Source organism: Neolamprologus multifasciatus, chromosome 17, assembly GCF_963576455.1.
Source record: "Neolamprologus multifasciatus chromosome 17, fNeoMul1.2, whole genome shotgun sequence".
NCBI classification, from domain to species: Eukaryota; Metazoa; Chordata; class Actinopteri; order Cichliformes; family Cichlidae; genus Neolamprologus; species Neolamprologus multifasciatus.
The window spans coordinates 35,530,276-35,542,441 of record NC_140455.1 but is presented as its reverse complement, the minus strand read 5'-3'; the positions used below and the strand labels follow the sequence as shown (position 1 = coordinate 35,542,441).

General features: G+C 40.3%; 2 protein-coding genes across 3 annotated transcripts in view; one reads left to right on the top strand and one right to left on the bottom strand.

Moving 5' to 3' along the window:
* Positions 1–12,166, top strand: part of LOC146499765 (sodium-coupled monocarboxylate transporter 1-like) — an 88,376-nt gene that overhangs the window by 49,759 nt on the left and 26,451 nt on the right. The gene's annotated exons all lie outside the window — the stretch shown is intronic.
* Positions 4,454–11,561, bottom strand: LOC146499769 (sodium-coupled monocarboxylate transporter 1-like). Of its 2 annotated transcripts, XM_085136808.1 has the most exons (18): positions 10,869–11,561; positions 10,201–10,320; positions 9,903–9,968; positions 9,759–9,810; positions 9,598–9,665; positions 9,449–9,487; positions 9,157–9,269; positions 7,909–8,049; positions 7,438–7,567; positions 7,252–7,340; positions 6,973–7,082; positions 6,763–6,830; positions 6,553–6,639; positions 5,946–6,157; positions 5,754–5,857; positions 5,581–5,669; positions 5,091–5,132; positions 4,454–4,988 (listed from the first exon to the last, which is right to left on the bottom strand). In XM_085136808.1, exons 1-18 carry the CDS (start codon positions 11,100–11,102, stop codon positions 4,929–4,931), a joined length of 1,824 nt encoding a protein of 607 aa, XP_084992934.1. In that variant the 5' UTR covers positions 11,103–11,561; the 3' UTR covers positions 4,454–4,928. The 2 variants fall into 2 exon arrangements, with proteins under 2 accessions (XP_084992934.1, XP_084992935.1); XM_085136809.1 differs by lacking the exon at positions 5,091–5,132 and having other exon boundaries at positions 10,869–11,560.

The following is a 12,166-nucleotide window of genomic DNA, read 5'->3' as shown; positions in this document are numbered from 1 at the left end:
TGGGCCATCTGACCTCAGGAATTCGCATGATAAGGTGGGGCCAGGTTTCACAATGAACTCACCCGAAACTCTGGCTGATTGGGACCCACACCCAGTTCCACACCTTGGCTCAGGCGATTAGAGGATCATCAGGGGGTCCTTTTGTCCCTCTGTGGGGGGACACTCCCACCAGGGTTATATCTGGGACTCTCCACCATTTGACCTTAGAACTGAAGAAGCCTCTCGGATGAGAGGTGAAACGTCTTCAAGTAACTTAAAGAAGTCCATACGCTTTTCTTTGCAAGCTCCTTTGACTTTGGAGGAAGTAATTATTGAAGTTAACTCAGAAAGATCGATTGGAAAAAAAGAGTCTAACTTAACATCAATGGAACTAAGAGTAGCTGTAGATAATATTACATCTGTGGGATGATTATTGGTATTTTTTTCTCTAATGATAAAAATTTTATTTGTGAAGAAGTTCATGAAGTCATCACTAGTTAACGTTAAAGGGATGGTTGGCTCAAAAGAGCTCTGACTTTTTGTCAGCCTGGCTACAGTGCTGAAGAGAAACCTGGGGTTGTTCTTATTTTCTTCAATCAGTGATGAGTAGTAAGCTGTTCTGGCTTTGCGGAGGGCTTTCTTATAAAGCAACAAACTATTTCTCCAGGCTAAATGATGATCCTCTAAATTTGTGACACGCCATTTCCTCTCCAGATTACGAGTCATCTGCTTTAGGGTACGTGTTTGAGAATTATACCACGGGGTCAGGTACTTCTGATTAGAGACCTTAGTTTTCATTGGAGCTACAGTATCCAGAGTCGTACGTAGTGAGGAGGTGAAATTATTAACAAGATAATCGACCTCTGTTGGGGTAGCGTTCAGATAGCTGCTCTGCTCTGTGTTGGTACAGGGCATTGACGATGATAACAGTGGCTGGATTATATTCTTAAACTTAGTTACAGCGCTTTCAGAAAGACATCTACTTTGATAAAGTCCACTCTCCACTGCTGCGTAATCAATTATTGTAAATGTTATCAAGAAATGATCAGACAGGAGAGGGTTTTCAGGAAACACTGTTAAATGTTCAGTTTCTATGCCATATGTTAAAACAAGATCTAGAGTGTGATTAAAGTGGTGGGTGGGTTCTTTTACATTTTGAGAGAAACCAATTGAGTCTAACAACAGATTAAATGCCATGTTGAGGCTGTCATTTTTAGCATCAACATGGATGTTAAAATCACCCACAATAATTATTTTATCTGAGCTCAGAACTAAATTAGATATAAAGTCTGAGAAATCAGACAGAAACTCTGTGTAAGGCCCAGGTGGACGATAGATGATAACAAGTAAGACTGGTTTCTGAGTTTCACAGCTGGGGTGGACAATGTTAAGCATCAGGCTTTCAAATGAATTAAAAGTCTGTCTTGGTCTTTCATTAATTAATAGACTGGTGTGAAAAATTGCTGCCACACCGCCCCCTCAACCTGTACTTCGAGATTTCTGGTAGTTAGAATGACTCGGGGGTGTTAATTCATTTAAACTAACATAATCATCCTGCTGCAACCAGGTTTCTGTAAGGCAGAGTAAATCAATTTGTTGATCAATTATTAAGTCATGTACTAACAGAGACTTGGAGGAGAGAGACCTAATATTTAATAATCCACATTTCACTGTTTTACTCTTTGGTTCAGATGTGGATACTGTATTGTTCTTTCTTTGTAAATGTTTAAGTTGTTTGTTGCTGGTTTTTAGTTTGTTTTTTGTCTTTTTGGAAGCAGACACAGTCTCTATGGAGATGGGTTTTTGGGGGGTAGCAGGAGGAGAGAAGCTGCAGAGAGGCGTGTAAGACTGCAACTCTGCTTCCTGGTCCCAACTCTGGATAGTCATGTTTTGAGGGGTTTAATAAATTTGTCCATATTTCTAGAAATGAGAGCTGCTCCATCCAAAGTGGGATGGATGCCATCTCTCCTAACAAGACCAGGTTTCCTCCAGAAGGTTTGCCAATTATCTATGAAGCCCACATCGTTTCTGGGACACCACTCAGACAGCCAGCAATTTAAGGAGAACATGCGGCTAAACATGTCACTCCTGGTCTGATTGGGGAGGGGACCAGAGAAAACTACAGAGTCCGACATTGTTTTGGCAAAGTTGCACACCGATTCAATATTGATTTTAGTGACCTCCGATTGGCGTAACCGGGTGTCATTACTGCCGACGTGAATTATGATTTTATTGAATTTACGTTTACCCTTAGCCAGCAGTTTTAAATTTCCTTCAATGTCGCCTGCTCTGGCCCCTGGAAGACAATTGACTATGGTTGCCGGTGTCTCTAGCTTCACTTGTCTGAGAACAGAATCACCAATTACCAGAGTTTGACCCCCAGCGGGTGTGTCACAGAGTGGGGAAAAACGGTTAGACACATGAACGGGTTGGTGGTGTACCTGGGGCTTCTGTTTAGGACTACGCTTCCTCCTCACCGTTACCCAGCCGTCTTTCCCCAGCTGCTTGGGATCTGCCGGGGAACAGCTAGCGGGGCCTACGCTATCTTCGGCTGCACCAGCTACAGGGGCCTGGCTAGCTAAGGGTGAGAGCAGGGTGCAAAGCCGAGTCTCCAGTTCAGTAATTCTGGCCTCCAGAGCTGCAAATATGCTACATTTGTTGCAGATATCATTACTGCTAAAGGAGGCCGAGGAGTAACTAAACATCTGACACAATGAGCAAGAAAGTGCAGAAGGGACAGGTGAAGTAGCCATGGTGCTAACGGGTCGGCTACGAGCTAAGCTAGCGAAACAGTACAGAGACAGTGAGTGAATACTTTGGCTATAAATTAGGTAGTGAGTACACAGAAAGTGTGCTTCGGATAAAGCACGTGAAGATTATACTGTGAAAAAAGGATGTATTTAAAAGTTGTTAATTAAACTGCTAAGCAAATAAGCTACTCAGAAACACCACTGTGTTTGAGCAGGAACAGGAAGCGATACTATACCACAGAGCGAGCGAACACCAAGTGGATGAGCCAAGACATCTTGGCTCATCCAGATGACCAAGAATTCTGGATGAGTGTTTTTAACTCTGTCGCACCCTGCTCAGCCCTCGATCTCTTCATGGGCTAAAGAGAAAATACAGTTAGCTGCTGTTCATTCAACTCTGATTAACTTCACTCTAATTGCATACATCTGTAGAAGAAAGCTAACATGATTTGCCATGGCAGTGTAAAGAGTTTAAATTTAAATCCAGTAAACTGAGGTATGAACGTATCAGTGTTGACCATATTTCTCATAGGATGGGAGGAGAAAGGGGTCATTATGTTTGCTCAGAAAAGCTAATTAAACACTATGTGCACCCCAACTATCTGCTCAAAGTTTTCCTGTTACTGACCAAGTTGAACTTAAATGTCTGAACTCCAAAAAGGGCTAATCAAAAACAAAACCCTAGATTACCATCTCTGGGTTTAATGCCTACATTCTTGCAATTTTCATGCAGATCAATAGGTCTTAAAATTACAGAACAACAAGCAGGAATTAAAGAATATTCTTATTCACACTGGAAAGCTGGTCTTCAATCCACCCATTCCTGGGACATTTGAGACTTCCCTGGTTAAGGCACAGTCTCCTCGACATGCCAACAGCTGCAGGAGAGAGAAATCATGTAAATGTATTTGCTTGGGTGGAGAAAAAGAAAATGTTCTTGTCAGTCAGACAACTACAGCTCATTCAGAACTCTGCTGCTCGAGTCCTCACTAAGACCAAAAAAGTGGACCACATCAGTCCAGCTCTGAGGTCTTTACACTGGCTGCCTGTCCGTCAGAGGATAGACTTTAAAGTTCTGATGCTGGTCTATAAAACTCTGAATGGTTTAGGACCAAAATACATCAGTGACCTCCTGACCCAGTATGAACCTTCCAGATCCCTCAGGTCATCTGGATCCGGTCTTTTATCAGTTCCCAGAGTCAGAACCAGACACGGAGAAGCTGCATTCAGCTTTTATGCTCCATATATCTGGAACAAACTCCAAGAAAGCCTCAGATCAGCTGAAACACTCAGTTTATTTAAATCCAGGTTGAAGACTCACCGATTCTCAGCTGCATTTGAATAAAGCACCAAATCCACACTTTCAAGCTTAAATTTCAAAACTTACATTTTAACTACTGATTTTATCTACTGTTTTGATTTTATATACTGTTTTGTTTGTTTGTGTTTGCTAATTAGTTAGCTAGTTTGTTTTAATCAATTTTAAATCATGCTTTTTATTTGTTTTTGTTTCTAATGTCTCTGTGAAGCACTTTGAATCACCTTGTTGTTGAATTGTGCTATACAAATAAACTTGCCTTGCCTAGGGTTAAGCAGAAGTTTAAACTGCCTTGAATCCATGTGTATGTAAAATGTTAATGCATCATTTTCCTGGTCAGGGAATCATTGGTACTAAACTGCCAATGTTTAGACTACTCAAGAAAGACAGACACCAGAGCTGAAGTTTGTTGCAAATCAGTATATATTTGAATATGCATGTCCAATTTGTTGATTAACATTTAAAATGTGTATACAAGTATATTAAAAGCACCCACACCCCTCCAAAAATAAAAACAAAAAACAATTAAAAAAAAAAGATTATTTGTCCCAAGAACTACAAATCACCACAATCACTAAAACAGTTGTCAATATTTTATAACTCCTGCAGCTACCTGGATTAGAGCAATGCTTTGTTGCCCATGTTGAAGTTTGAATAGTAAATCTCAGGTAAACTTTGGAAATGACTTGCAGCAAACCATAGAGGCTGCAATCAGATCCATGCATTCATAATCTTGCCAGTGTTCATCTAGCAGGCTTGTTCTCGTAGGGTCAGTAAGCATGAGGCACATTAGAATAAAATGGTGACTGAAGGTTTGCTTAAAAATTACAATGTTACAACATAAAAGCAATCCTTTTAGTATTCTATTCGTTAGATCCCATCTAATCTTCTGCACCTCTTCTCTTAAGCATAGTCATCCTCAAATGGCCTTCATCTGTCTCCTGTAGGGGAGAATCTCATTAGGCCAAGAATCATTTTGAACTACTGTAACAAGAAGGGTAGTAAATGTCATTTGATGTAGAACTCTGGATTTGTGTTCCTACCTCGGTCTCACCCCGTTCGGCCCCCTTTTGTCTTTTTGTGACCTAAAGGGGGAGAAAAAAAACGTGAGCAACCGTGAGCTTGCCTGTTAAACAAAACACCTTGATCACCTGTATGGAGATAAGGGAGAAGAAAAAAAAAAAAAAAAAAAAGAAACTACTGAGGTTTGTTTCTTCCCCCCCCTCCCTCCCTCCCCCCTTACCCACCATCTCTTCTCCCCTCTATTTTTATTTCTCTCCCTCTCTCATTCTTTCTCCCTGTCCCATCCCCCAGTCATGTCTGTAACAACTGAAAATTAAATACATAATTATAACAAAGGTCAATCAAATGGACCAATCAAGGCCATTGTGATCCAGTTGGTAAAGTAAATCTGCTTGGCATCTTTCGTGGCCTTCAGACAACAATTCTGATGGCTAAAGAGCCAAACGGGACAGAAAAAAAAACAACAAAAAAAAAAAAAACAACCCACCCGTTTCACGCTACAGCACTTACTTTACATTTGATGAGCTTGAACAGATGATAGGTCAGCATGTCCTCTTTCATCAGCATAAGACTGGGTGCCACTTTCTGTTTCAGTCCACCTGAAGACAAAGGGGCCAAATGCAACAGTGATACAAGGTTCGGTTTCCCCGTCTAATGTTTGTAATCAGTTGTGAGATTTTTACCAGTGTACAGACTGACTATCGCTCCAACAATCACAGTTGTGATGAATCCAATGACAGAGAAGTAGAGGTAAGAAGGAGAGTGCCAGTTACGTGTCCGCAGATGTCTGGTGAGAGAAAAATGGCACTTAAGCTTTCACACAATAACGAACTACAAAGTTTCTGATCACACGATATATACACCGCCGCACTTACGTGGCACCATCTTGCACTTGAGCCATGGTAAATGAATTCATCTGTGTTGGAAGATCAGTGGTCCAGTTGAGACTGCCAGGAATGGTGAAGTTACAACCCTCGGTGCTTAGTGACAGAGGTCGAGTCATCTCAGGGTCAGCGTAAGACAGCATGGATCCGAGGCTTACAAACAGGGAAGCAGCGAACCCGAAAGCAAGACCAAACAAACCTCCCTGCAGACAGACCAGTAGCTACACAGTGAAGCTTCCATGTGGTTCACATGTTGTGAATGTGGTTCACATTCACAACTGAATTCAAATATTGTCTTCCTGTGAGTTAACGGGACTGTCCATCTCCTGCTTAAGCCTAAATACAGTTTCTTTTGTGGATTTTTGCTGTGAAAGTTAGTTAATTTCTTCTTTAATTCATGTGTCACTTGTAAATAGAGTGCCCAGTTGTTTAAAAGATACATACACCATGCCCTGAATTTTTAATAGACAAATCATCAATGTGATTTGTTATCTGCAGTTCATGGGGATACCATTTAGCCAATTTGTAATCCAGATTAATTTCTCATGTTAAGGCAATATAATGAAATCAAAGCAAGAGTAAAAAGTCGAAGACGTACTGTGGAGTTGGCAAATGGGCACAGGATACCCAACACAAACAGACCAAACATAGGACCTCCACTGACCCCACTGATGATGATTCTTGCCTGTGAAAGACATCTGAAGTGAAACCTTAAATGCCACACAAACATTAATGTTCCAAGTGTTTGGTAGGCCACATTTAAAATTCATGCATTATCATGTTGTAACTTGTATCAGATTCTCACTACCTGAGTAAGTAGTCCCATAAGTGATGCCAGGCCAGCCATAGAAACACACAACCCTCCGATACCGCAACCTGCAACAACATCGTGTAACAACTGACATTTTAATCATGAAGATTTATTGACTGATTCAGCTTTAGCCTCAGTCACATACCAGTGCTCAAAGGACAGAGTTAACCATGTACACCATGTACTGTGAACAGATCAGGTACATACTCAGTGCTCTGGAGATGTGAAGCAATTGTCTGTCAGTCAGTGAGACATTTGGCTTGATCAGGTCCTCTAGAGTCACTGCAGCCAGTGTGTTGATGATTGACGAGACTGTGCTGAGTTTAATAAAAGTTAATAAAATCTCTGCAATCATTCACGTAACATTTGACAATCATTTAACTGATGGAACCAGCTAGGAAACAAGATGCATTCAGTACAGGATGAGGCCCAGCTTTTGATGCTGGGAACTGCAACACTTTATTAGCAAATAAAGGAGTATAAAACCTTAAGGTGCCACTGTATACTGCTGCAAGAAAGAGTCCTGGCAGGCCAGGGTAGCCTTTCAGGATATTCATGACCAAATATGGCAGCAGCTATGAAGAAACAAAGATCAACTTAGTGCTTGTAAAACCACAGGCAGATCCACTAGTACTTTAAGGGGTATTAAGTTATGACACAGAACCTCAATACCTGATCAGAAAAAGAAACTTTTCCAGCTGTCCATGGATCACAGTCCTTATAGAAAGAGTAGAGGCACAATCCTGAAAACACTGCAGATCCCAGGAACAAGGAATAACTTACCACGCTGATGAACACAGCTCTGAAAGAGACCAGGTGAAACAGTTGAAAGGATAAATTTCCATTCTGGCCAGGCTGGCATTAAGAAGAATCTACACTTGTTTATGGATGCACTGTATCCGGGTCCCCTTCGTTACAAGACTCAGGGTCCTTAAATCATACCAAGACCAGACTAACTATTCTAGGGTCCTGCTTGCAAGTACACTGCACTTAATAGATTAGATAAGCAGAAAATTGACTAGCACATTTTTACACGTCCATATGCAAGCCTGAAAATTTCACACATTTGAGTCTAGATTCACACATTTTAAGTGATATAGTATTGTTTCAGTTACAAAATCCTCCCATCAAATTATGACTCACATTCTGGCATCAGTGATGCTCTTGCAGGAGTTGTATCTCTGAACCTGAGTCTGGTTAGTTCCACTGGTCATGATCCAGCCAAGTGTCCCACCGATGGCTATGGTCCAAAAAGTGTGCCGCCTCAGAGGGTTCAAGTCAAAACTGGGAAAACAGTATACCTATGAATCATCTAAAGTGAAGTGAAAATTGTGCAACTTTATTCATATTTAAAAAACAAATTACAGCCCCTAATGATTTCACGCAAATGCATCAATATGACCCGTAACTCCTTATATGACTGATGATGGATGACTAAGAGCCTACACAGATATATCAATGAGGTTTCCAGGAAAAGCTGGCCTGATGTTTGTCACAAGACAATACTGTAGTGAAAAGGCAGAATAATATTTGCTCAGAAAATAAAGTTAAAGTGATTTTTAAACCCCAGCACTGTAACATAATATTCAGCATATTTGCAATCTATCCAAATAAGCCCGAGTAAGAGTAGATTAGAGTACGCTAATATGGTCAAACATGTCAGAAGTTGCTGCAGGGATGTCAAAGCCTTAACACTGCAGGAGACATGGGCCGAACCAGTCGAACTTCCTTTCTGTACAGTTTAAATATACCTGCAAGTCCATCAATGGACCATCTTAAAATGTAAGAAATGTGTAAAGTTTAAAAATTGTTGCTAGCTCATTGCAGGAGGTCTTTACTGTTGACCCACTTTGAAAAAATAAAAATAAAAAAAAATTGATTGTTCTCATCTACTTTGGTCAGAGTCTCTGGTAGACCAATTATGGCCCCTTGGCCTTACGTTTGACACCCCTGGGCTATTGAGTCGTTTTGACTTATTCATTTAGAGCGGTTTAAAAAAAATAAATAAAGTTTGCCTTTACCCGGACAATCACTCCCTAGATTGGGTTTCAGCCAGAGTTCTTTGGCTTATTTTCAGACAATAGTACAGAAGCAATTTGTTTCCAGAAGTTCAGTCTATCAACGTGCCTAGTTCAAGTACTGTGATTTAAATCCAAGTAAAGAAAGCAGTGCTTTTGTTGCACTCAGTTCCAACAGTGGGGCTCAAACACACAAGTACACTTAAGTTAAAATTTGAAATACACTTTAATTTACTGTACATTTCTATCATTTGAATTAAGATGTTGCAAAATTGTACTCATCAATTTGCTAAAACAATTCCTCAGTATTGAGATGCAAGGGCTTGAATATGCAGGCTCTTAACGTTACTTTACTTTCTTCCCTTATACTCACTCCAGAAAGTTCAGTCTTCCTCCTTGTTGTGAATTGGACAGAATAGAGACTCCTCCTTCTAAGAGGAGACACTTGGATATGACACAGAGAAGGCCTGCTAACATTATTCCAACCTAGAAGATAAAATCGGATCATTATAGCAAGACAGTTACCCCACTGCTACAACTAGAATTCAAGTTTAATTGTGATTTAGAATTAAAGCCAAATGTCCTGGCACTCGAAATGGACTCATTTGATATTCTTCCATGTAGGCTATGTAGCATTAAGAGTAATCTTGCGTGTTGAAGCCTACCTGGAAAACATCTGTCCAAACCACTGCCTTCATTCCACCCTGCAATAATGAGCCCATTTAAATCCAGACAGCAAAAGCAAGAAACAGTTCAGTTTAAGGGAAATGTATAGCAGAGAGAGATGACTTTTGCAGCTTTTGTTGTTCCATACCAATGCGCAGTATGCAGTACAGACCATTCCTGTTACCACAATTACCACCCACAGATTCCAGCCAGTCACTGCAGAGAAGTGGGAACATTTAAGATACTGGTCACTCAAGTACCCGCAAGTTTACTTGTGCAGTAATGTTTCCTGAATCTGACTGAACATACTTTGATTTAATGCGAGGGCTGGAGCATAAACCACAAGTCCAGACAAGAGGAGCTGTGGTAAAAAAAAAGGACAAATAGCCATCTGGTTACAGATATGTGGCCCTAGCCAAACAAGTCTTAAAACTTGCTTACTGCCATACTCACTGTTTGAATAATAGCGAGGAATGTTACCAGCAGACGGGTTACTTTGTTATAACGCAGCTCCAGATACTTGGTAGAGAAGACAGTTACTCATACAGCATCCAAACAGACTTTTTAAAAAACAAACAAGTAGTGGTGCATTTATTGTACCACAGAGCAGTCTAATTAAAAAACAAACATTTTATTACACAATAGATCATAACTGGTTTAACCAGAAGCCAAACAAGCTGATATCTTCCCTTTAAATTACGGACGCGCTTCTGGTTATTGGACACAATCTGCAAAGAGCTACTACACTTACCTGAAAAGTGCTGGTAATGGGCAGCCTGTAGAAGACTGGGAGAAAGATCTCACATGTGAACACCTGGGCCAGAAAATGCCAGAAGCAAGCATACCCTATGATGGCTCCATAGCGGTACACCTACAGACAAGCAGCATTTCCAATTTAACAAACAGGAAAATGAGCAAGACCATGACACACATGCAGGTTTATAAAGTTTTAACAATTCACACAGTCGGGCTATTGGAGTTGGTGCAGTAGACTTGAAATACTAACAGGAGTCCAACCCTGAATAAATGTTTTTACTACTGCATGGATGTCAAACTCATTTTTCATCGTGGGCCAAATGGACTGGACCAGTAAAACTACTGTCAGTGTAAAGACATTTAATGCACATTTCATCTGAGATATTTTAAATATAAAAATCATACTTCCAATAATACAGCTTGGAATATTTTATTAGCTAACAGAATGTTTTTACTGTAAACATATACTGTATACTGTAAGTCAAATTTCTATGCAATTAGTTTTTCTGTTACTTAAATGTTGTATTAATTGCACGAGGAAGGTCCTTATACTTATGAAAGTACAGTTTAAAGTCATAAACATTCGCGGGGAAAGTTAATCACAGGAAAAAAATGAAAGTGCAATGAGAGAATTTGAATCTGAGGCCAATCCCGCCACATTACCTCCACCGGAATGGATATCAGTATGATGGACGACAGGACGCTGGCGGTCAGTGACAGGGAGACGGGCAGAGCGGTGAGTTTTCGACCTCCGGTTAAGAATTCCCGGGTATTTGGCTGCCTTCTTCCGATCCTAGCCCAGTATAAGCCGATGGATGCGGACACCAGCAGCATCAACACAAAAACTGCATAGTCTGCTATGTGCAACGAGTCAGCTCCAGCCAAGTCCTCACACATTTTGTTACAAGTCAGAGCAAAACTAACAATAATGCTAATTTACTAAAACTATAACGCCAGATAGGCCTTTACAAATCACTGCGAACCCTGCTCTCCATGACGCACAAACTCGCTATGTGTCCAAGCTCTTCAGCTTATATATTCCTAAACACCTATAGTTCTGTTCGTTGTTAGCCACAACCTCCACAGGTGACGCTGATTAAGACTCCTCACCTGGCGGCCGTGCACTGATTGGAAACAGGCGGGTGCCCGCTAACATTTCAGGGTACATGAAAAGCCCTCAGTGCCAAACATAGCCACTTGTTCTTCTTCTTTTTTTCGCTCCCATTTTTTTCCCCAGACAGGTTGCAAACATTAGTGATGGGCAGATGAAGCTTCATGAAGCACTGAAGCTTTTCATCCAATTGGTTCACCCCAGCGCAAAGCTTCTTGAAGCTTCATTTGCTCTAGTAGGACACCTACTGGACGTAAAAATATTAGTTGGCATGAATTTGAAGAGTGTGGCCTTTAGCACACAGCCTGTAAATGTCAACAACAAAAGGAGTGTGTAAAACATCTATATTGTATTGATGGCAGTGTACTTTGTATTTATACACAGTAAAATTCGGAGTGTTAAAATAACACTTAAAGAGTTAAATTTAACACTGGTCCCGAGTCTATTTGGTCCCATTCGGAATTGGTGTTAAATCGACTCTTTCTATAGTGTTAAAATTTTAGAGTAAAATTAACTCTAAATAGAGTAAAAATTTAACACTGAGTAACACCGCAGAGTGTTAAATGAACCTAACACTACTAGTAGTGTCATATTATTTACTCTATCATAGTGATAAATTAACTCTATTTGTGTAAAATTCCACTGATTTTTAACACTGAATTGAGTTATTTGAAATTAACACTGGGGGTTCAAATAACTCTGATGAGAGTTGATGTTACTCTATACTGTGTTATTCATACACTAATCTCTAGTGAAAAATTAGCTCTCATAGAGTAAAATTTTAAATTAATTTTACACCAAGTAGTGTTACTAAAACTCTTCCTGTAGTGTTACCTTTACACTTAATTTA

Excerpts from the sequence above, each read along its gene's own strand:
- LOC146499769 (XM_085136808.1), bottom strand. The coding sequence starts at position 11,102 with ATGTGTGAGGACTTGGCTGGAGCTGACTCGTTGCACATAGCAGACTAT. Across the intron at positions 7,341-7,437 it reads AAGTTTCTTTTTCTGATCAG|CTGCTGCCATATTTGGTCAT; the intron begins GTATTGAGGTTC and ends GTTTCTTCATAG. Across the intron at positions 5,670-5,753 it reads GATAGTCAGTCTGTACACTG|GTGGACTGAAACAGAAAGTG; the intron begins GTAAAAATCTCA and ends CTTTGTCTTCAG.